The sequence below is a fragment of the Mastomys coucha genome, unplaced genomic scaffold (genome assembly GCF_008632895.1).
Source record: "Mastomys coucha isolate ucsf_1 unplaced genomic scaffold, UCSF_Mcou_1 pScaffold5, whole genome shotgun sequence".
NCBI lineage: Eukaryota > Metazoa > Chordata > Mammalia > Rodentia > Muridae > Mastomys > Mastomys coucha.
The window spans coordinates 47,354,187-47,375,866 of NW_022196911.1; the positions used below are offsets into that span (position 1 = coordinate 47,354,187).

At 46.4% G+C, this 21,680-nt stretch overlaps 1 protein-coding gene across 1 annotated transcript in view; it reads left to right on the forward strand.

Annotated features, from left to right (window-relative positions):
- Positions 1-21,680, forward strand: part of Vdac1 (voltage dependent anion channel 1) — a 30,698-nt gene that overhangs the window by 4,335 nt on the left and 4,683 nt on the right. The window contains exons 2-9 of the mRNA XM_031354009.1: positions 7,888-7,957; positions 8,674-8,723; positions 9,905-10,057; positions 10,164-10,216; positions 16,830-17,057; positions 18,983-19,133; positions 20,657-20,714; positions 21,616-21,676. Of these exons, the coding sequence (XP_031209869.1) occupies positions 7,891-7,957; positions 8,674-8,723; positions 9,905-10,057; positions 10,164-10,216; positions 16,830-17,057; positions 18,983-19,133; positions 20,657-20,714; positions 21,616-21,676 (821 nt within the window). The 5' untranslated portion in view covers positions 7,888-7,890. The remainder of the gene's footprint in view (positions 1-7,887; positions 7,958-8,673; positions 8,724-9,904; positions 10,058-10,163; positions 10,217-16,829; positions 17,058-18,982; positions 19,134-20,656; positions 20,715-21,615; positions 21,677-21,680) is intronic.

Here is a 21,680-nt window from a genome sequence, read left to right on the forward strand (position 1 = left end):
CCGGAAGGGGGAGGGGAAGGCAGCTGCTTCGGGAACTCAGCCTGCTTCCAGAGCAGAGGGCCATTGCCTTGCCAGCATCTGGAACCAGCGACTGTTCCCTGGGCTGCCTTTGCTTGGAAAGAGAGCACTGGCGTGTGTGTGTGTGTGTGTGTGTGTGTGTGTCTGTGTGTGTCTGTGTGTGTCTGTGTCTGTGTGTGTGTCTGTGTCTGTGCCTGTGTCTGTGTCTGTGCCTGTGTCTGTGGTTGAAGCTCCTGAACTGGGCCTGCTTTCTGCTGAGAGGTTAATTTTTTACTCCCGGTCCCTAGGGTTGGTGAACTGGTTGATTTTATTGTGATCTATCATGACCTCTCTCTATTTTTTTTTTAATGTATAAGGGTTTTCCCTGTACATATGTATGCATATCATATGTATGAATGCATATCATGTTCATGCAGTGCCCACAGGGTCCAGAAGAAAGCGTCCATCAGGTCCCCTTGAACTGGAGTTAGAGATCATTTTGATGGTAACATTTGGTTGCTTTGGCTCCTGACTGTAGCTATGTATTGTTCGTGAAGTGTAATAAGGAAGTCATTTGCATGTATAGGGTACCTGAGAAAGGGTGGGCTGTGGGTCCCACCCAGGGGCTCTTCTGCCAAGTTGGTGATCCCTCAGTCATCATCTAGTTACTGGATGGTCTGAGAGATGCCACGGCAGGTGGCTCCTGTTCTTTGGGCAGTTGTCTTATCCCCCTTTGCTCACTGGGGGTGTTTCTGGTGAGGAGACTTTACTTCTTGGTTAGGTTCTTGAGAACCTATGTTAGTTTGGGGTTCTGGTGGGTACTTGGTATAGAGTAAGCCTAGTCTATTCTGTAGACCATTGCTGCCTGCTCCCAGGCTGCTTGACAGCTGCCCTGGCAATTTTTATACACTCTGAAGTTAAGGAGCTTTGCCCTGCTCTTTGCCTTCCGGCCAGAGTGGCCCAGATGCTGGTGGTTGCTTGGGAGAGGATTGGGCCCCTACAGGCCTTGTCCAGTGATAGGGTACTGTCTCAGTTTGAATCAGTTCTTAGGACTAGTATGGACACTGTCCAGGCAAGTTTTCTTTCCTGCATCTTCAAATATTAGTCTTATGTCAATGAGTGTTTTGTCTGCTTGTGTGTATATATACCATGTGTATGTCTGGTGTCCTCCAAGGGGATTGGATCTCCTGGAACTGGAGTTACAGATGGTAGTAAGCCACTACATAGGTGCTGGGTATTGAACCCTGCTTGCCTGGAAAAGCAGCTATTGCTTTAAACCAACTACCATTTCTCTAGTTTGTTCTCTCTCTCTCTCTCTTTTTTCCCCCTGAGACAGGGTTTCTCTGTGTAGCCTTGGCTGTCCTGGAACTCACTCTGTAGACCAGGCTAGCCTCAAACTCAGAAATCCACCTGCCTCTGCCTCCCAAGTGCTGCGATTAAAGGCATGCGCCACCACCACCCGGCTAGTTCTTTCTCTTAAAAAATAACTTTATTTTATGTGTATGTATGTGTGCTACTACATGTGAGAAGTTCCAGAGAAGCCAGAGGAGTACATTGCAGCTCCTGGAGCTGGTTTTACAGAGGTGGGTGCTGGAAACCCAACCAGGATCCTGTGAAGAGTGGGTAGTGTCCTTAGCCTCTGAGCCATCTCTCTAGCCCTCTGGTGTCTTGATTGTGGTGACATGTTGGAATGTTGCTGTCTTCCAATGTTTTCTGCTCTTCACAACACCATTTAAATAATGAAGTAGAATAAAAAATGGAAACCACATCTGAATTCTGTATCTACCTTCCCAAAACCACATTCGTCCCCTGCCCAGATGGGGCCCCTCTTTCCTGTTCTCTCTCACTCATTCACAAATTCCTGAATGGATAAAGGACCCACTGATAATGTGGAATTAGAAATTTCCCTGGCAAGCTATTGTCTTTTCTTCTTTTTTTAAAAAATTCTTTATTTTTACTTTTTGAGGCAGTGTCTCACTATCCAGCTCTGGCTGGCCTTGAACTCAGAGATCTGCCTGCCTCTGCCTCCTGAGAGTTGGGATTTAAAGGCCTGCACCACAAAACCCAGCTTGGCTTTCTTTTTTTTCATTCAGTGGTACATAGTGTTCTATGTTCTCACATATAAATTCACCACTGTTATTGTTTTTAGATAGTCTCATAACCCAGGCTACTCACATTCTCTGTGTGACTAACAATGACCTTGAACTTTGGTCCTCCTGCCTCCTTGTCCTAAGCACTGGAATTTACCCATCTCCCCTCATTGCTTTTGATGATTCTTTGGTGTTACTTAGTTTGTTAGTATCCTGCTTTTTTGGTTACGCCATTTTTCTAATGATGGGCATGTTGGTCATGTCAAGGTTTGTGTGACACAGGCAGTGGGGTAGAGAATATGTTTCTGTAGGTTTTTTGGTGCCTAGAAGAACACTTAAGAGAGTGGGGTTCCTAGGAGTAACATTAATGCTGAGTTAATTGTCTATCAATTGTCCTCTAAAAAAAAGTGGACTGTATTCACATTCTGGTTCCTGGATCTCAGCATTGACATTTTACCAGTCTTGGGGTTGTCAGTGTACAGCAGCTTTTGGAATAAAACCCATGGCTGGTTTGTTTGGTTGGTTTTTGGTTTTTCGAGACAGGGTTTCTCTGTGTAGCGCTGGCTGTCCTGGAACTCAGTCTGTAGACCAGGCTGGCCTTGAACTCAAAAATTCGCCTGCCTCTGCCTCCCAAGTGCTGGGATTAAAGACGTGTACCACCACTGCCCAGCACCCATAGCTGGTTTTAAGGTCTAAAGCTCCCAGGATTCTCCGGGAGAAGTCCCTCAGCCTGGGCTCCGCCCTTTTCTAGCCGGGTTGCTGCTCTGGGGTCTCCTGGTCTGCTCTATTCCTGCTCTCCATCTGCCTTGCGGGGGAAGGGCCTACTTCATGGTTACATTGTAATTTACTTGTTCCTGTTGTCAGACACTAAGTTTCTACTTTCCTCTTTTGTTACAATGATACCTTTTTTTAACTGAGTCCAGCTCTGGCTTTAGTCCTGGTTCATCTAGAACTCCCCTTCTGGTTTCTCCCTGTTTGTCTTTCACCCTTCTTCTTTCTCTTAAATTTTATGTTTATGAATGTTTTGCCTTCTCACATGCATGTACACCTGTGAGCCACCATGTTGGCGCTGGGACTTAATCTGGGTTCTAATGCAAGAACAGCAAGTGCTCCTCACTTCTGAGCCGCCATCTCTCTAGCCCCTCTTCTCTACTGTTTTTTGAGACAAGAGTTTTATGAAGCATAGGCTGGCTTCAAACTCACTGTGTAGCCAATGATGAGTTTGAACTTCTGGTCCTCTTGCCTCTATCTCCTGAGGGCTGGGATTATAGTCTTGTGCTCCCAAGCCTGGTTTATGCAGTGCATGGCTAAGTACTCAGGGCTCTGTGTGTGCTAAGCAAGCATTATACCAGCTGAGACTCATCCCACCCCTTAAGCTCGCCTCTGGCCTCAGCCTCTGAAGCTGCAGCAGCAGAAAGCACAAAGCGAACCCAGTTTGCAGTGATACCAAAGGTAGGGCTGATGAGATAGCTCAGCAGTTAAAGGCACTTGCTACCAGGTCTGAGGACACAGTTTTAGTTCCCAGAACCTATATGGTAGAAGGAGAGAAGTAACTCCTGTAAAGTGTCCTCTGACCCTCCCAGGTGCACCATGGCACACACACACAGGCTCACTAAGTACATGTAATTAAAGATATAAGATGTGATACTCACTGCATGTTTACTCATGAATGCCCATTATGTGCCTTTTATGTGACATCTTTATAGACATTTGGGTAAACATATGCTTGTCAGGCTCTGAGGAGCTTTGAGTTCAGGGGGTGTTGTGGGAGGAGGGATGGAGGGTGGGAGCACGGTGAGTGAGCAGCTGTCACTGCCATGTAGTTGATGAGTCAGGAAGAAGTTGTCCTCCCCAGGCCCCAAGATGGAAGTTACGTAAGTGTGTTGTGTGAACTGCTAGGTGATATACAATCCTTCCCCTCTGCTTCCAGTATGGCTGGGTATCCATTCCTTAGGCTGGAGTGGCATTTGCATAATTTGTTCAAGGTCAGCCAGCGAAGGCTTGGGTTGGTAGGCTGGCAGACTGGGCGTGTTGGGGAGGGTGGGGGGTGTCAGGTGCCACATGAAGGCAGTATGATGGAATAGAAAGGAAGGGAGCCTCACCAAGCCTGGCCCCTACCCTGAGCTCGGAAGTCTCAACTCACGCCCTGGATAATAATCTCCTTAGAGCTGATGCAGTAGCTGGTGTTTGCTGGGGTAGTGGCTTTTTTCTTTTTTTGACAGGTGGCTTTCCATGTTGGGTTTGGGGATTAGTGTCAACAGATTGCATTTGGGGAGTACTAAATAATGAATGTTCTGACTTCCCTCAAGGTGGGATCTGGTCTAGATGCCTGCGGGCTGGGGTCCTAGGGGCTGTCTTTCCTGTGAGGTCAGGGAAGAGTAGCAGGAAAGACCTGGCTTCTGATAGGCTGGAGACAGACACACAGCTGGGTTGTAGAGTGCTTGCCTGGTGTGCACACTGCTAGCGCCAACACCACCTCCATCCGAAATGCTTGTATTCCCAATGATGGACGAAGGACGATCGGAGGTTCAAGGCCGTTCCTGTCTGCATAATGGAGACAGGAGGCTAGCTTAAGACCCTGTCTCTAAAGGAAAAAAAAAAGGCAGGTGTGTGGGCATACTATCGAGGTTAGCTCAGGAGTTAAGAGCACTGATTTTTTTTTTTTTTTTTAACATTGGACCTGAGTTTTGTTCCCATGACTACCTTTAACTCTAGCTCCTAGGGGTCTGGTGCCTCCTCTTTCTGGTCTCTGCAGGCACCTGGACACATGCGGCACACACACACACACACACACAAACAAATAAAACAAAATCTTAAATATTGGTTAGAGCGTGTATATGGGTGCTTTAGCGGCCTTGGATGCTTCAGGTGGGCCTGCTCCCCTTCTGCTCCTTCCTCTAGGGGAGGGGCAGCTCTGTCTGTAGATGGTTCTTTTTCCTTGCATTGTTTTGTTAGGGTTTTTCAGGTTCATTTTGTTTTATGTGTATAAGTGTGTGTGTGTGTGTGTGTGTGTACACCATGTGCACTGGGTCCCCTAGAACTGGAGTTGTGGCCAGTTGTGAGCCACCGTATGGGTGCTGGGAATTGACCCCTGGTCCTCTTAAAGAATAACAAGAAGTCTTAGCCAAGGAGCCATCTCTCCTGTTTTTGTACTTTCACGGATGGCTCTTAATCCAGGCAGAGATGGAGAATGTTCTGGGCTCTCTGCCAAGATGTTCTGCAGGTCCGCTGGGCTGTGCTATCTTTCAGCTCAGGATTGCTTGGTGTTGACTTTTCTTAGGGGAAGGGCTGGGCCCATCTGGCCTGAGGTGCATGCTGTTTTTTCCAGGCCAGAGTGTGAATCTCCTGCCTGCCCCTGGGGTACCTGTGCCTGCAAGGTTAGTTTGGAAGAAAGGGATCTGTGGGAAGAAGAGAGTCCCCAGCTCTGGAAGAGTGGATGGGGCAGTCAGTGTTGGTTATATCTCTGCCGTCTTCTTTGTCCTGACCCTAATATGGGTCAGTCTGCCCACATTAGGTTCCAGCTTGTTGATGGGCAAGAGATAAGAGCAACAACAACACAAAGAAGACGGGAGCAGTCTCTGAAGATGTGAACTATGGCCTGGACTGCAGATTCCATTAACACTGGAAGTCCATGGTTGTTTCTTCTGTGGTATTTATCGGGTTTGGCTGTAGGCTGTCTTTAATTATTTACTGATGGATTGACTTATTTTGTGGAGGTCACAAGGTAACTTTTGGGAGTTGGTTGTCCCCTTCCGTTTGTTCTGCAGGTTCCAGGTGTGGCAGCAAGCACCTTCGCCTGCTGAATTACATTGTGGGTTCTGCTGTGAGCTCTCCGCAGTGTCTTTGATTCAGGCTTTGGTCAGTTGATATTGTTTGTTTTCCTGGAATCATTTGAAATCTTCAGTGGGTACTCACTTGCCAGGAATCTCCCATAGTATATTCATGTTTGTGAATAGGTACATGTGTCATGTCAGATGGCACCTATGCAGATCCAGTTTGATAAATTAGGGGTACAGTATTGTTTGTTTGTTTGTTCATTTGTCCCCTCACCCCTGAGACAAGGTTTCTCTATGTAACAGACCCGGCTGTCCTGGAATTTGTAGACCGGGTTGGCCTCAAATTCACAGAGATCCACCTGTCTCTGCCTCCTGAGGAGCTAGGATCAAAGGTGTGTGCCACCCTCACCTGGCAGGTATGTGGTATTTTAAAATGAAGGGAACCAGCTGAGGATGTAGCTCCGTTGGCAGAGTGCCTACCACGGTACTCGAAGCCCTAAACTTGACCCCAGCAATGCAGAAAGTAGGTGTGGTATGATGTCTGTAATCCTAGCAGTTGGGGGATAGAGGATTAGAAACTCAAGGCCGGGGCTGGTGAGATGGCTCAGCAGGGAAGAGCATTGACTGTTCTTCTGAAGGTCATGAGTTCAAATCCCAGCAACCACATGGTGGCTCACAACCACCTGAAATGAGATCTGATGCCCTCTTCTGGTGCATCTGAAGACAGATACAGTGTACTTACATATAATAAATAAATAAATCTTTAAAAAAAAAAAAAGAAACTCAAGGCCATCCTGGACTACATAGAAAGTTCCAGGCCACCCTGGACTACATGAGATCCTGTCTCAGGAAGAGGAAAAAAAAACGGAACCACTCTTCTGGTTAATGATGTTATGGTTCTGGGATGGGTCTTTGTCACTCATGGGTCCTTCTCTTTAGGACAGAAGTCACAGTGTGTGCTGTCCCAGAGCAGGGTTTTAATTCTTTCTACACAGCTTGTCAACATAAAACCTTCCAGGAATATAATAATGTCACCCTCACAGTAGAGACCATCAGAGTTATTCTCTTTCCTTGACCACTGTGATATTTAACAAATATTTGTTCACTAACTTAATTATGTGTAACAACCAAGTCCTGTTTCTGGCCTCCTAGGGTACCTGCACTTGTGTGTGTGGTTGCTGGGAATTGAACTCAGGACCTCTGGAAGAGCAGTCAGTGCTCTTAGCTGCTGAGCCATCTCTCCAGCCTCCCACTCCCACCCCCCCCACCCCCAATAGTATTTTATGTGCATTGGTGTTTTGCCTGCATGTGTGAGGGTGTCGGATTCCCTGGAACTGCAATTGCAGACAGTTGTGAGCTGTCCTGTGTGGGTGCTGAGAATTGAACTCAGGACCTCTGGAAGAGCAGTCAATGCTCTTAACTGCTGAGCCATCTCTCCAGCCCGATTCCCTTATTTTGTAGCATGTTGTTGGCCTTCCTTTCCTGTGAGGAGATACTTAGTTAGCTTGTCATGCTGTAAAAGAAAGTTTTGTGAAGCTGGGCTTGCAGCGGCGGCATGTGAAGGCACTCCTCTGATACCTGTTGAGGGAATGAAATCAGAGCCAAGTGCCATGGGAAACTCCAGTTTATCCTTGCGCAGTTATCGGCCGGGCAGCCGGCATTTTGTAATTATTGGCAAGAGTTCTGCGGTTCAGTATAGTGGCTGACTCCTGGGAATATGTCTTTGATAGTTCATTCATTCCTCAAATATTGACTGATTATCCCTGTGTTCTGGGTCTGTGCTTAGGCCTGACGTTGCCACAGTCAAACACAATCACTAAATAAATGTCCCCAGCTCTGGCCTCAGAGGAAGGGTGAGACAGCTCAGCTCAAGGCACACCCACACCTAGTGGGGAAAGATGCCTGGGACTGAGTGATTTTTTTTTTATTGGCTGTTTAATTATATCAAATAAGTTTTATTGGTGGTAAACTAATTTCCATAATTACTGATGTGTTCATTCTTTCTCCTGCTTTTGTTGTGGCAGAACATGGCTGTGCCTCCCACATACGCTGATCTTGGCAAGTCCGCCAGGGATGTCTTCACCAAGGGCTATGGTGAGTGTCGGAGGAGTCCAGAGCAATGGAAGGCCTTTCACCTACTAAGGGAGTTGGCATCTTGTGACACTTGAGGTGGTCAGTTCCCAGCTGACAACTTATCTGTCCGGTCAAAAGGATGAGCTTCCTGCAGCTGTGCGCCACCCAGTGGTGAGGCTCAGGCATCTCAAGGCAAATGGCAGATCTAGCCCCTTGCAAGCTTCAGCGTCTGCCCCAGTAGAACACCGTTCTAAATTTACCCTGATGGGCCCACCCAGGGTATATTTAGAGGTATATCAGAGTAAATATATCTCTGCCAGCTGCCGGAACATGCCCCATAGGTCCTCCAGGGCACAGGTCAGGTCTGTGTTCATTCTGTCCGCTACTGTTGCCCTGGCTTTCTTTAAGCATTTCCAGAGAGCCAGGAGAAAAGCAGTGGTGTCCCAGCTTCAAGTTGTTTTTCTTCTTCTTCTTCTTCTTCTTCTTCTTCTTCTTCTTCTTCTTCTTCTTCTTCTTCTTCTTCTTCTTCTTCTTCTTCTTCTTCTTCTTCTTCTCCTCCTCCTCCTCCTCCTCCTCCTCCTCCTCCTCCTTCTTCTTCTTCTTCTTATTATTATTTCTTTTTTCAGTGCTAGAGGTCAAACCTTGAGCTTGCTAGCAATCATTCTGCTGCTGAGATACGCCTCCAGCTCCTCTAGCTTGACTAGTTAACCTGACTTTGGCTGTTTTTCCTTCTTTAGGCTTTGGCTTAATAAAACTTGATTTGAAAACGAAGTCGGAGAATGGGTTGGTAAGTCTCTCCACTTGCGCGGGACATTATATTTGTGCCTGACCAGTAGGGGCGCTGTGGCCTGGCTGGCAGAGCCAAAAACAGTTACCTGCTTGGATTGTGGCTGTTAGTGCTTGTCTCAAAGCTCAGTTCAATAGGAGTCCTGGACTATAGTATCGTTTAAAGTCCTAACCTAATGCACTGTAGGCATGTGCTCTACCACTGATCTAACCTGACCCATCCTTGATACTTCTTATTTTAAAATTGATCCCCCCATACACCCTCTTATTTTGAGGTCGAATCTTGCTCTGTACTAGCTCAGGCTGGCTTCAAGTCACAGAAACTCTCCTGCCTTAGCCTGTGCTTGGATTTTAAGGTGTGAGCCATTACACCCAGCTTTGACTTAGGTTGTTTTCCTTCTTTATTTAAAGACCTCATCTATTTTTGTGCATGTGTGTGTGCCTGCAGGGGTTTGTAAACCCCACGTGCATGCAGGAACCTGGGGAGGCCAAAGGAGGGCATCAGATTCCCTGGAACTGGAGTAACTTTTATAGGCCATTGTGAACTCCACAGTGGGTGCTGGGACTCGAACCCAGGTCCTCTATAAGAACAGTAAGTGCTCTTAATTGCTGAGCCATATCTTAGGCCCCACTGACCTGTTTTTATTATTTATTTATTTATCTTTAGTTTTTTTGAGACATTGTCTTTCTACATGGCCTTGGTTGCCGTAGAACTCACTCTGTAGAACAGGCTGGCCTGGAACTCACAGAGATCCACCTGCCTCTGCCTGAGTGCAGGGATTAAAGGTGTATGGCACCACTTATGTTTGTAATGTTTCATTATTATTTATTATTAAAGCATTTCTAGTCTTAGTTATAGAAACAGGTATCTAAAGCAATTGTTGGAGGGAAGGGTGTTGCTCTGTCAGCAATAGCTCCCTCCATCTGAGGCTGGAGGCAACATGGAAGCTGGGTGGTTTCCTGTCCAGGCTTTAGGGCCCCCAGGGAGGAAGGAAGCTGTCTTCCAGCAAAGAACTTCCCAGAAGGTTTCTTTGGGCTTTTTCACTCCTTTGTATTTTCAGTATGTAATTGAACTGTAGAAATAGTTCTGCCTGGACATGTTGGGGACTCTCTGTTGTTTAAGGGCCTGGACCAAGGGCAGACTGGAGGCCAAGATCTTTCTCTCTCTCTCTCTCCTTTAAGGAATTTACCAGCTCAGGCTCTGCCAACACGGAAACTACCAAAGTGAACGGCAGTCTGGAAACCAAGTACAGATGGACTGAGTATGGGCTAACATTTACAGAGAAATGGAACACAGACAATACCCTGGGCACTGAGATCACTGTGGAAGACCAGGTAAGGGCTCCCTGCCTGCCAGAAGTCCTGGCTCCTCTTGTTCCCATTGAAACATCCTGGGTCCTATCTTTGGTTAACCTGTGCCACCTCTCTCTCTTCTGTGCAGCTTGCTCGTGGACTGAAGCTGACCTTTGATTCATCTTTCTCACCTAACACTGGGTAAGGTTTTCACCCACAAGGACATTCTGGGATGGTCTGGGCCTTGGAAGTCCATTACAGCAAAGGATTTGGGCTGACATCATGCCAAAGGTAGTCTCTAACCTGGGAGGCTGGAGGGTGGAAGAAATGGTGGGGTCAGGGCCAGCCAGGGGTATGTAGTGAGATTCTACATCTAAGAACAAAAGCCAACCAGGTAGCAACAACAACAAGGCTACCTTGGTCCAAGGGCTACACATTTGGGTCTGTGGTGGTGTTCTGTCCAGGCCATGTAGATCCAGCTGTTAAGGGGCTGTGCTGTAGTGAGCATTCTTAATTTAGGAAATGTATTTCTTCAGCAAACGGTCTTGTGTGTTCCTGTGTTCATTTGGAGACTGAGAGTGCCTGGGCTAGGATGCTATTTTTCTCAAGGAACTTCCCTTTTCCCATTGACATAGGGTCTCCTGTAGCTCAGGCTGGCCTTGACAAGGATGCCATTGAACTTCTGATCCTGCTGCTTCTATCTCTCAAGCACTGGGGGCATGGGCATGTGGTCCCATACCCAGTTATGGGGTGCTAAGGATGCAAGCCAGGGCTTATGCAGCCCATAGGTTGATGCACTCTACATCTACACTGAGCTGTGTCTCCAGGGCTAAGGATTGTCCTTGGTAGTGGAGGACTCAGGCCATTGTGTGCCTGGCTGCAGGCCACGGGCTTTCTGTCCCAGCTGATCTGTTTTACACAAGGATGCCAGCAGTAAATGAAAGTGCCAAGGCTGAAGGGCAGAGGGCAGAGGTGGCATTTAGAATCAGGGGCTGACTGGTCACTGTTGCCAGCCAACTTTGTACGTGTGGAGGGCTCTTCTCCCAGTTTTCTGAGACCCTGAGATCCTGAGAGCTTAACCACAAGGTGGCTGTCCTCTGGCCAGAAACAGTGTAGGCTTGTTGGCTATTGACACATCAGAGGGCAAAGAGAGCAAGCTGGTCTGCCTCCCCTTGAGTGCTCTACAGGGCTAGAAGGAACTCTTCTTTTCTGGAATATTCTATACTCTTGTGCTTTTGTTCTTAGAATGGTGAGTCTCCTAAATTATCAGGGGCAAGTTGCTTTGCCCACTAATGTTTGAGTTCAGGCGTTTAAGTTTTTGGTTTGGCAGGTTTTTTGTTTGTTTGTTTGTTTGTTTGTTTTGATTTTTTTATTTGAGACAGGTTTATCTCTGTAATAGCCCTGGCTGTCCTGGACTTGCTGTGTAGGCCAGGCTGGTCTTGAACTCAGAGATCTGCCTGTCTCTGCCTCCCTAGTGCTGAGATTAAAGGCATGCGCCACCATTCCTGGCCTTTGGCAGGGTTTTAGTTTGGCACTACATGTATAAGGTTTACCATCTCCACCACCTTTTATACCCATTGGTTCAGCAGCATGTGTTTTTCATCTTTTGTGATTCTGTGCTTTTTTTACTTCTGTTTTGGATTGCCTGCCTGTGCCTCTCCACTGCTGGGATTAAAGGTGTAAGCTACTGTGTGGGTGCTTGGAACTGAACCTTGGTTCTCTGCAAGAGCAGCGAGTGCTATCAACTGTTGAGTCATCTCTCCAGCCCCCTCAGTTTAACCTTTTCTTTTGAAATAGCTTTACAGTTTTTATATAGAAAATTGTGATACAAGCAGTATGTAGAGCTCTCCTCTACTTCTCCCCTACTTCCCTCTGATGTTGAAGTTTTCTATCTGCCATTACATTATAGCACAGTACATGCTATATAATATACAGCTGTTCACTACATAATATTTCAGTCAAGCATGTATAGGACTGTGGTCCCTTGAAATTATTACAGGGCTGAAAAATTCCTGTTGCTTATTGCCATCAAAGCACAGTGCATTTATTAAATCTGTGATAATTGACATAAACACTGCCCACTCTGTTATCTCCCCATGAAAGCTGAGCAGCATGTAGAATTATGCTCATGTAACAGTATTTGGGCTGAGTGTGTGCCTGACTTGTATATTCACTCACTATGTTCTTCTTATTATTAGAGCGTGTTTCTTCTTATAAAATATTTACCGTGAGCCCATGTGCTGTGTTACATTCCCTGCCTTGGACATCTGTCTCTTGGGTACATGAGGAGGTCATGGTTGAGTGGTTAATCATGGTCATCTAGGTTTCTGTAAGTGTACCTGTGACGTTTGCTTAATGACCAAATGGCCCAATGATGCAATTTTCAGAATGTGTCCCTGTCATTAAGCAATTGTGACTAACAAAGATTTGTGCCAGCAAGTCCCACACTGTTAACTGATGCCCCGTTGATGTTGATATCATCTTTCTGGCCTGGGACCCAGTTCTGGATCCTCTGTTGCAGAAGATCTCCTTTGTGGCCTCTCCCTGGGACACACTCTCCATCTTTCTCTGTCTCTTGTGACTCTGACATTTTTGAAGAATTGCTGAGAGCTCTTTGCAGAGTGTCCTCCTCCTTGGATTGGTCTGATATTTCCTCCTGAGTGTACTCAGGTTGCATAGTTTTGGCAGCTGGAGAAGCGGCACCTCATTGTGTCCACACTGCATGCTGTCTGGAAGACCACTGTTGTGTGTCTTGGCCTGTGATACCAACCCTGATGATGTGGCTAAGGTGGCATCCGCTGGGTCTGTGCTGTAAAGCTGTTAGTTTCCAGCTTTGTGCTTAGTAGCTGTGTTACGGGGAGATACTGAGACTGCAAATGTTCTCTCTCATCACACTTTGGGTTACACGGAAACATCTTTCGATGATTGCCTGTGTCATTATTGGTGGGTGTTCTCTTCCTTGTTTTTTTTTTGGGGGGGTGGGGAGGTTTCCGAGACAGGGTTTCTCCGTATAGCCCTGGCTGTCCTGGAACTCACTCTGTAGACTAGGCTGGCCTCAAACTCAGGAATCCACCTGCCTCTGCCTCCCAAGTGCTGGGACTAAAGGTGTGAGCCAACCAGGGAGCCATCATTCCTTTCTTACTTATGGGCTTTTACTGTAGGGAAGGGCGGTTCTACTCCTCCCTTAACCAGCATTAGTTTTTATTTTGATGTATTATCTTTATATTTTGTCTATATATGTGTTTTGTCTACATGTGTGTATGTATGTATTCTGCTTGTGTACCTGGTGCCTATGAAGGTCAGAGGATAACACTGGAGTCCCTGGAACTGGAGTAAGAGATGTGTGAGCCACCATGTGGGTCCTGGGAATGGAACTCATGTTCTCTGCAAGAGCAGCCAGTGCTTTTAACTGCTGAACCATCTTTCTATTCCTTTATTATCTGAAAAAACACATATATACACATAGATATGTATATACATATACACATACGTACACACACACACACACACACACACAAGCAGCTTCTTCTTTGCGTGTGCGTATCACAGTGTATGTATGGATATCAGAGAACAAGTTGGCAGGTTTGGTTTTCTCCTTTTTCCATGCTTGTCCCAGGGATTTGCTCATATCATTAGGTTTGGCTGCAAGTACCTCTACCTGCTGAGCCATCTTGCCAGCCCCTAATCATTTTTTTATTTTTTTTATTTTTATTTTTTAGATTTATTTATTTATTATTTATTATATGTAAGTACACTGTAGCTGTCTTCAGACACTCTAGAAGAGGGTGTCGGATCTCATTACAGGTGGTTGTGAGCCACCATGTGGTTGCTGGGTTTGAACTCATGACCTTTGGAAGAGCAGTCAGCGCTCTTAACCACTGAGCCATCTCTCCAGCCTGCCCCTAATCATTTTTAACTCATGTATAGACTCATGGACATTTATTCTGTGAGTTATATCCAGTTGCCTCATTTACACTGTAGCTCACACTGTAACAGTGTGGAATTCCTTCAGGTTGATGTGTGTGGGCTTTTGGGGGCACTCCTCTCACTGTCTTTGAGCCTCTCTGTGTTTCTTGCTTTGAAGTTGTGTGAAGTTCATCTTAGGGTCTTTCTTCCCTAGTCCTGCTATCAACCATTTCTCCTAGGAGTCTTGGCACCTTATGTTGGGAATATTGTTTAAAGGGTAGTGCTGTGTGTGTTGGGCAGATGAACTTTGATGACTCTTCAGCTCACTGGAGATTAACACTGGCTTTCTGAAGCTCTCTCTGGTGATACCCAGAAAGCACTGACCATCCTGAGTCAAATGTAGGCACAACTGGACGGGACTGCAGACCTCTCGGATTAGCACCCACCCATGAGTTACCTTCCACAGATAAAGCCTGCTTGCTAACCATCAATCTGTGTTATGTGTCTCTTAAGTGCTTGTCAAATTAGCACCACTCCTTAAGTAGCTAAAAAAAAAATCCCAATGACATTTGAGAAAGGAAAATCTCTATAGCTGTGCTCCAGGCAGATCCCAGGGGAATCTGAGTCACTGCCCCTCCTCTGTCCCTTTTCTTGGGATGTTTGGACCCTTGGCTAGAATCCCAAGAGAACTGGTATGGGTGGTACCCACCATTGGTCAGAGGCTCTGCCACAGGCACCATACTTTGTAGTCAATGGCAGCTTTTTGTTGGTTTTGTCTTTTGAGAGAAGGTCTCCTATAGTAGTCCAGTCTGGCCTTGAGTTTTTATGTATCTGAGGCTGGCCTTGAACTCCTGACCCTCCTGCCTACATGGCCAGGTGTGTGCCACTCATGCTTTACTGAGACAGGTCTGATTATGTAGCCTAGGCTGGCCTCTAACCTTCTTGGGAGTTGGTTCCCTCCCCCCACCACGTGGGTCCGGGCAATTGAATTCAGGTTGTTAGGCTTGGCAGCAGGTGCCAGCACCTTAAGCCATATTACTGCCCCTAAATGAAAAAAATTTTTTGATATATTTTAATCTATTGCCAGTTCTCGTCTTACCATTTTCCCATCTTTGAAGGCCTTGGTAGAAGCCTTATTTTAGCAGTTAGATCTGTTTGCCCAATAATTCCTGCTAATCTCTGATAGCTTAATCTCTGAGGCTTGCTTTGTATGTTTGCTGCCCTGGATCTGTAACTGGCCATTTCCCAAGGAACAGCAGGGTCTCTGGGGGAGAGAATGGGTTCAGAGCCCATGGTCTGCAAGCTGCAGATGAACCCCTAGTGTCACTGAATAAGGTCAGGAATGGACAAATATGTATCGTCTTTTGGAGCTCTGAGTCCTGGTTTCTGTGGTCTAGTGAGAAAGCAGTTAGCCAGGAAGTTATCTCTTTTGCAAGCATGTGATGTAGTTCTGATTTTACTTGCTAGATTTGTTCTTTTAAATTTTTTTTTTTTTTTTTGCTGGGCAGTGGTGGGTGGCCTTTAATCCCAGCACTTGGGAGGCAAACAGATCTCATGAGTTCTTATGATTACTGCTGTATTTGCCAGATCAGTTGATTCTTGAGCTTCAGCAAGCCTCCCGTCTCTCTCCCCAACCTTGTCATAGAGGTTTACTGGGATGCTTCTCTTGTGCATATGGCCCTTATTGGGTTCTGGGGCTTTGAACTCTTGTCTTTATGCTTGTTTGGCAAGCGCTTTACCTACTGAGCCATCTACTCAGCCCCATAGGTGCTCTCTTATTCTCTGGGGTTTGTTTTGGATGAAAATGAGGCTGTATAAATGTTGGTAGATGACACAACTCATCCATCCTTGCTGAGGGACACTGGGTCTTGAGAAATAGTGGACAGACACTGACCTAACTGGTCTTAGATGTAAATCTGGCACCACTGGGCTGGACCTGAGATCTGAAGGACTCAGGCTCCTCGTCCAGGATTCGGAGTTGTGAACTCAACGGGGTTTCATGACTATGGTGGCAAAGGTCTCCTAGCATAGATGCTAAGCAGGGGAAAGACCTATGGTTTATTTTATGTGTATGTGTATTCTTTTTTTATTTTTTTATTTTATTTTATTTTTTTATTTTTTAGTTTTTTGAGACAGGGCTTCTCTGTGTAGCCCTGGCTGTCCTGGAACTCACTCTGTAGACCAGGCTGGTCTCGAACTCAGAAATCTGCCTGCTTCTGCCTCTCAAGCGCTGGGATTAAAGGCATGTTCCACCACTTCAAGCTATGTATATTCTTGAGTGTATGAATATGTATCACATGTGAGGGGGTGGGGAGTACCTGAAGAGTCCAGAAAAGGTGTCAGAGCCCCAGGAACTAGAGTTACAGGTAGTTGGGAGCTGCTGGTGTGGGTGCTGGAAACTGAATCTCAGTCTGCACAGGCACTCTGCACAAGCACTCTGAACCTCTGAGCCTAATCTCCAGCCCCAGGGTTTGCTATTTCTTTTTTCACTAGCTCCTAGGTGAACCACAAAGATGACCATGTCAAATTGCTGTGTGGGTAGCTTTGAGGTATGGGCCTCTTTTCTGTAGGTGTGGAAAACAGCAAAGATGCCTAGTAGATGCCTGCATAGAGTTTTGGGTTAGCTATGGGGAGAGGCCAGTAGAAGAGCATGGTTGGCACTCACTTTCTGGTCTCTTCCCATGGCGTACACAGTGCTGATGCGGCCTTTCTCAGACTGGATTTGAGCTCAGGAGAAGTTGTGCCTTGTTTGTGGCTTAGCAGGTGTTTAGGGACAACCAGCCACTGACCTCACTTCTATTCCCTAGCTCCTACACACACTACAATCAGACAAAATGTTTACAGTTCTTGCATGATTGTATCAAGAGGAGTCGGCTTGGCTTTAATACACTCTTCCTTTTTCTTTTAGGAAAAAAAATGCTAAAATCAAGACAGGGTACAAGAGGGAGCATATCAACCTGGGCTGTGACGTGGACTTTGACATCGCTGGGCCCTCAATCCGGGGTGCTCTGGTGCTTGGCTATGAGGGTTGGCTGGCTGGCTACCAGATGAATTTTGAGACCTCGAAGTCCCGAGTGACCCAGAGCAACTTTGCAGTTGGCTATAAGACGGACGAATTCCAGCTTCATACTAATGTGTAAGTGTATGTGGGGGTTGTTTTAATTACTTTCCTATTGCTGTGACAGAATACCATGACCAAGGCAACCTATAAAAGAAAGTGCTTAGTAGATTTACCGTTTTAGTTTGTTATAGTCTATGAGGGCAGCAGGAACGGCTGAAAGCTCACATCTTGATCCACAACCACAAGGCAGACAGAAGGAGGGAACAGTGGGGGTGGCGGGAGTCTTTTGAAACCTCCTCCAGCAAGGCCACACCTCCTAATCCTTCCCAAACAGTTCCAAGTGCAGTTCAAGTATTCAGGTGCCAGCCAATCTCATTCATAATGCCATGGGGTGTTTATGTATGTGGCTAGGGTGGTGGCTTTTCCTTTTTTCCTAAGTTTAGTTTTCAGTCATTTGGGTCAACGAGCTACATGGCCTGTGAGCATTTTTGTTTCACATCACATGGAGGCATTCATAGTATTCTCTCCATTACTGTGGTTAACAGCTTGCTGATTGCTGGACAGTGGGTGCTGGGCAGAGGGTTGGCCTGTTAGGTTGGGGAGAGTGTGCGTGGACTCGGAGGTTGAAGGACGTTGATGACTTGAGGTAACAATTTCAATCATAAAAGTAATCTAGTTTGGGGCTGGAGGAAAGCTCAGCAGATAAAAACACTTGCTGAGAGAATAACCGGTTTGGCTCCCAGCATCTTTCACCCACAGCTCACAACTGCTTGAAACTCTAGCTCCAGGGGATCCAATGCTCTCTTCTGGGCTCTGAAGGGACTTCCCTCAAGCCCCCCATACATATAAAACTTTTTTTTTTTTTTTAAAGTAAGTTTACTTGGTAATTCCATGAAGTACTAATCTGTTCTTTCCACTAGAGGGTGCTAAGTAAATAGTTTCTTAAACTCAAACCAATAATGGTATTAATCTAAACAAATACTTTTTCTATTAATAACAATTAAAAACATGTATTTTTGTGTGTGTGTGTGTCTATGTCTGTCTGTGAACTCCTAGGCCTCAGCATATGTGTGGAGGTTACATAACAACGTGTACAGTGTGTGTGTGTGTATGTGTGTGTATGTCTGTCTGTGAGCTCCTAGGCCTCAGCATATGTGTGGAGGTTACATAACAATGTGTACAGTGTGTGTGTGTGTGTGTGTGTGTGTGTGTGTATGTCTGTCTGTGAGCTCCTAGGCCTCGGCGTATGTGTGGAGGTTACATAACAACGTGTACAGAGTCTTTTCCTCCTCATCCAAGCCACAGCACTTGCCTTCCAAGGAGTGTGGCACAGGACTTTCTTGACCATTCTGGCTGTACCTCTTTAGCTTCCCTCCTACCATCTGACATAACCATTTACAAAAGCGAAGGCACAAACAGTAGATAGCAGAAAGCCCTGTAGGATTCTAATTTTCTAGTTTCTGTTTTCATTTGGGGGATGGGGCGGGAACCAAAATTTTATTTGTGTGTGTGTGTGTGTGTGTGTGTGTGTGTGTGACGTGTGTGCAGGTGCCTGTGGTGACCAGAAGAGGGCGCTGGATACCCAAGAGCTGAGTTATGGGCAGTTGTGAGCTCCCTGATATGGGTGTTAGGAACTGAATTCAGGTGCTTTGGAAAAGCAGCGAGTACTCTTAACCACAGAGCCATTTCTCCAGCTCCACCTACCTCCATTTTTAAAGAGCATTTAGAAGCTGTCTTGAGGTTCTGTGCTGCCTAAGTAGTCTGGGATGCCTAAGAGAGTTCTCAGTGATGGGTAAGATGTTTTATCTTCTGAAACCTTGAGACACTGGTGTCTGTCCTGCCCCTGTAGGGCTTCTGTATTCCCAGCATGTGTTTTGTGACGTTTGGTCTCGATGCCCTGGCTTGATTCAGTCTATTTCTAGCTTCCTTGCTCTCTTGTTGGTGCTGGTGACTCTGTGGGCTTTGGACAGCTGGACATCTGTTGCTATGCTTACTTGCAGGAATGACGGGACAGAGTTTGGTGGCTCCATTTACCAGAAGGTGAACAAGAAGTTGGAGACTGCCGTCAATCTTGCCTGGACTGCAGGAAACAGTAACACTCGCTTTGGAATAGCAGCCAAATATCAGGTCGACCCTGATGCCTGCTTTTCGGTGGGTAAAAAGAGTGCCAAGAGTCACCCATCTCATACAATTGAGAGAATTCTGTGCTTCTACTTAGATGTTCTCTCACTGGCAAAGGCGATTCTTATGTTTAATTGAGATACTTGAGACAGAAACTTTTTTAAAAAAGTCTCACTATATAGCCTTGGGTGGCCTGGAACTTACTCTATAGACCGTACAGAGATCTGCCTGCCTCTGCCTCAGCAGCGCTGGGATCAAAGGTGTACATCATAATTGACCTCCCTGGCTTTTGTTTTTGTTTTTTGTTTGTATTTTTTTGGAGACAGGGTTTCTTTGTGTAGCCCTGGCTATCCTAGAACTCACTCTGTAGACCAGGATGGCCTCAAACTCAGAGATCTTCCTGCCTCTGCCTCCCAAGTGTTGGGATTAAAGGCGTGTCGATCCCGCTTGACACTTGCATAGTTTTTATATCTTTAATATTTTGAAACCGGAGGAGCTAAACGCTTATGGAGGTTGAATGGGTAACTTCCTTAAAGGCACATAGCACACAGCAAGTATGTGCTGGGACCTGGTTGTAAGCAGACCACTATGCTACTGGGCTTCTCATGCAAACTGTAAGGAGGGGTTCCCTTAGGTGTTTTACTCTTTCCCCTCCTTTTCATTTGTTTTCATGTGGACTCCTGCAGTCCACATTAAGACATCAGTGGTCAGGATGATGTATTCCAGTGGTAGAACCCTTGCCAGTGTGTCTGGGCTTCAGCCACATTACAGGGAAGAACCCAAACCAACAGAAACAAGGCTGGGAGTGCTTGCCTAGCATTCAGAAAGCCTGTGCTCGGTCCCCACAACTTCGGAAACAGTAGGCGGAAGGATCAGAAGGCCATTCTTGGCTATGATGTAGCAAGAGTTCAAAGGCAACGTTGGGCTATATAGTGAGATCACATCTCTTAAAAAAAAAGACAGAACCAGGTGGCATCTTGTCTTGCTTACCCCATGGCACCTGTCAGGGACCTGGAATGGCACAGGTTTTGTGGTGAACCCAGTTGAGCTGGCTTCTGTTATCACGATGTAGGTGGCCACCTTTTTGAGGTGGGGTGAGGAAGTGCCACATTGCAGAGTGCTTCTGCTGGTGGTGTAACTCACAGTCTATTTTAAGTCTCCCGACCTGGGAACTGGAGTTGGCTCCTTCAACAGAGGCATGCATGTAAAACCGAAGGACAAGGGCTCTCCTTGTTGGGGTGTCGGACAAGGGCTCTCCTTGTTGGGGTGTCGGGAGCATAAAGGAACAGTTAGAAGGGACACGGCCTGCTGAGAGCCTTCTTCTCCTTGCTCTGTCCTTGGAAGTCCACAGAAGCAGGAAAGCACACTCACTTGCATGTGGCACATCTCATTGAGTTTTACTAGATGGCCATGAGCAGGCGCGAACACAGTTCTGATACCTGTGATTTGCCAAAGATTCTGTCACCCAGTTTGGAGTTAGACCTGTGAGACAGTTTTCACGGGTGAGGGACACTGTCTTCACTTGGATTTAATCTTTTCTTTTTTTCCTCCAGGCCAAAGTGAACAACTCCAGCCTGATTGGCTTAGGGTACACCCAGACTCTAAAACCAGGTATGTGTTGCCCGTGTGCAAAGCTAGTTCTCTGTTGCGGTTTGCTGATTTCCGCTATTGCTGAGGGACATTATAAATGAGTATATATAAACTTTTATAATTAAATGTTTCCAAAGGGAGTTGTGAAGTCATTGTAAAAAGGAAGGAAGAATCTGAGAGCAGAAGGAAACCACCTGGGCTAACTCACATCACATCTCTGGTTATTTCCTCTTTTCCTTTTCCCAGTGTGTGATATGTGATAGCTACTTCCAGGCTGTGGTCAAAATTAGCCTGTCAATCATCCTCATGATAGAAAGACTAGGGTATAGGGATTGTGGGTAGTGGGTCTTCTATGCATAGTTATTCCATCCTCTTACTGGTGTGTGAGGGCTGCAGAAGTCCCACTTTTGAACCCTCCAGGCTGATTATGTGATATGAGAATCAAGTTCCTCCAGGGAAAACCAGCCTGTTCGATCTAAAATTACAAAAGAAGTTTATTGTTTGTGTGCGTGTGTGTGGGTGCACACGTGTTATGTTACAAGATAGGGTTTCCCTCCATGGCAGTATTGTTCAAGCAACTTATTGAGTGGGGGCCACAGCAGTTGACACACTCATTGTAATGGGGCTGGGAGAGGCCAAAAGGAAAGGGGATTCGGAAGTATGTTCTAGCAGGGTCTCTGCTCGGCGTGCCAGTGATGGCCGTCGCACGTGTTCATTCCAGGATAGCAGCAGGTCGGGTTGTATTACAGAACATACCTTGAAGGGTCACCTCGCTTGGCCACTGCTGACTGCACCTGGAACAGATTCTGCCTTTGATGTTAACCTCTCCTCTCTTTCCTCTGTCTCTCGCGCCCCTTTCTCCCTCCTCCTTCCTCCAACTGTCACCCCTCCTTCCTACACCTTCCATTTCAACTCCCTACAGGTATCAAACTGACGCTGTCAGCCCTGCTGGATGGCAAGAACGTCAATGCGGGCGGCCACAAGCTT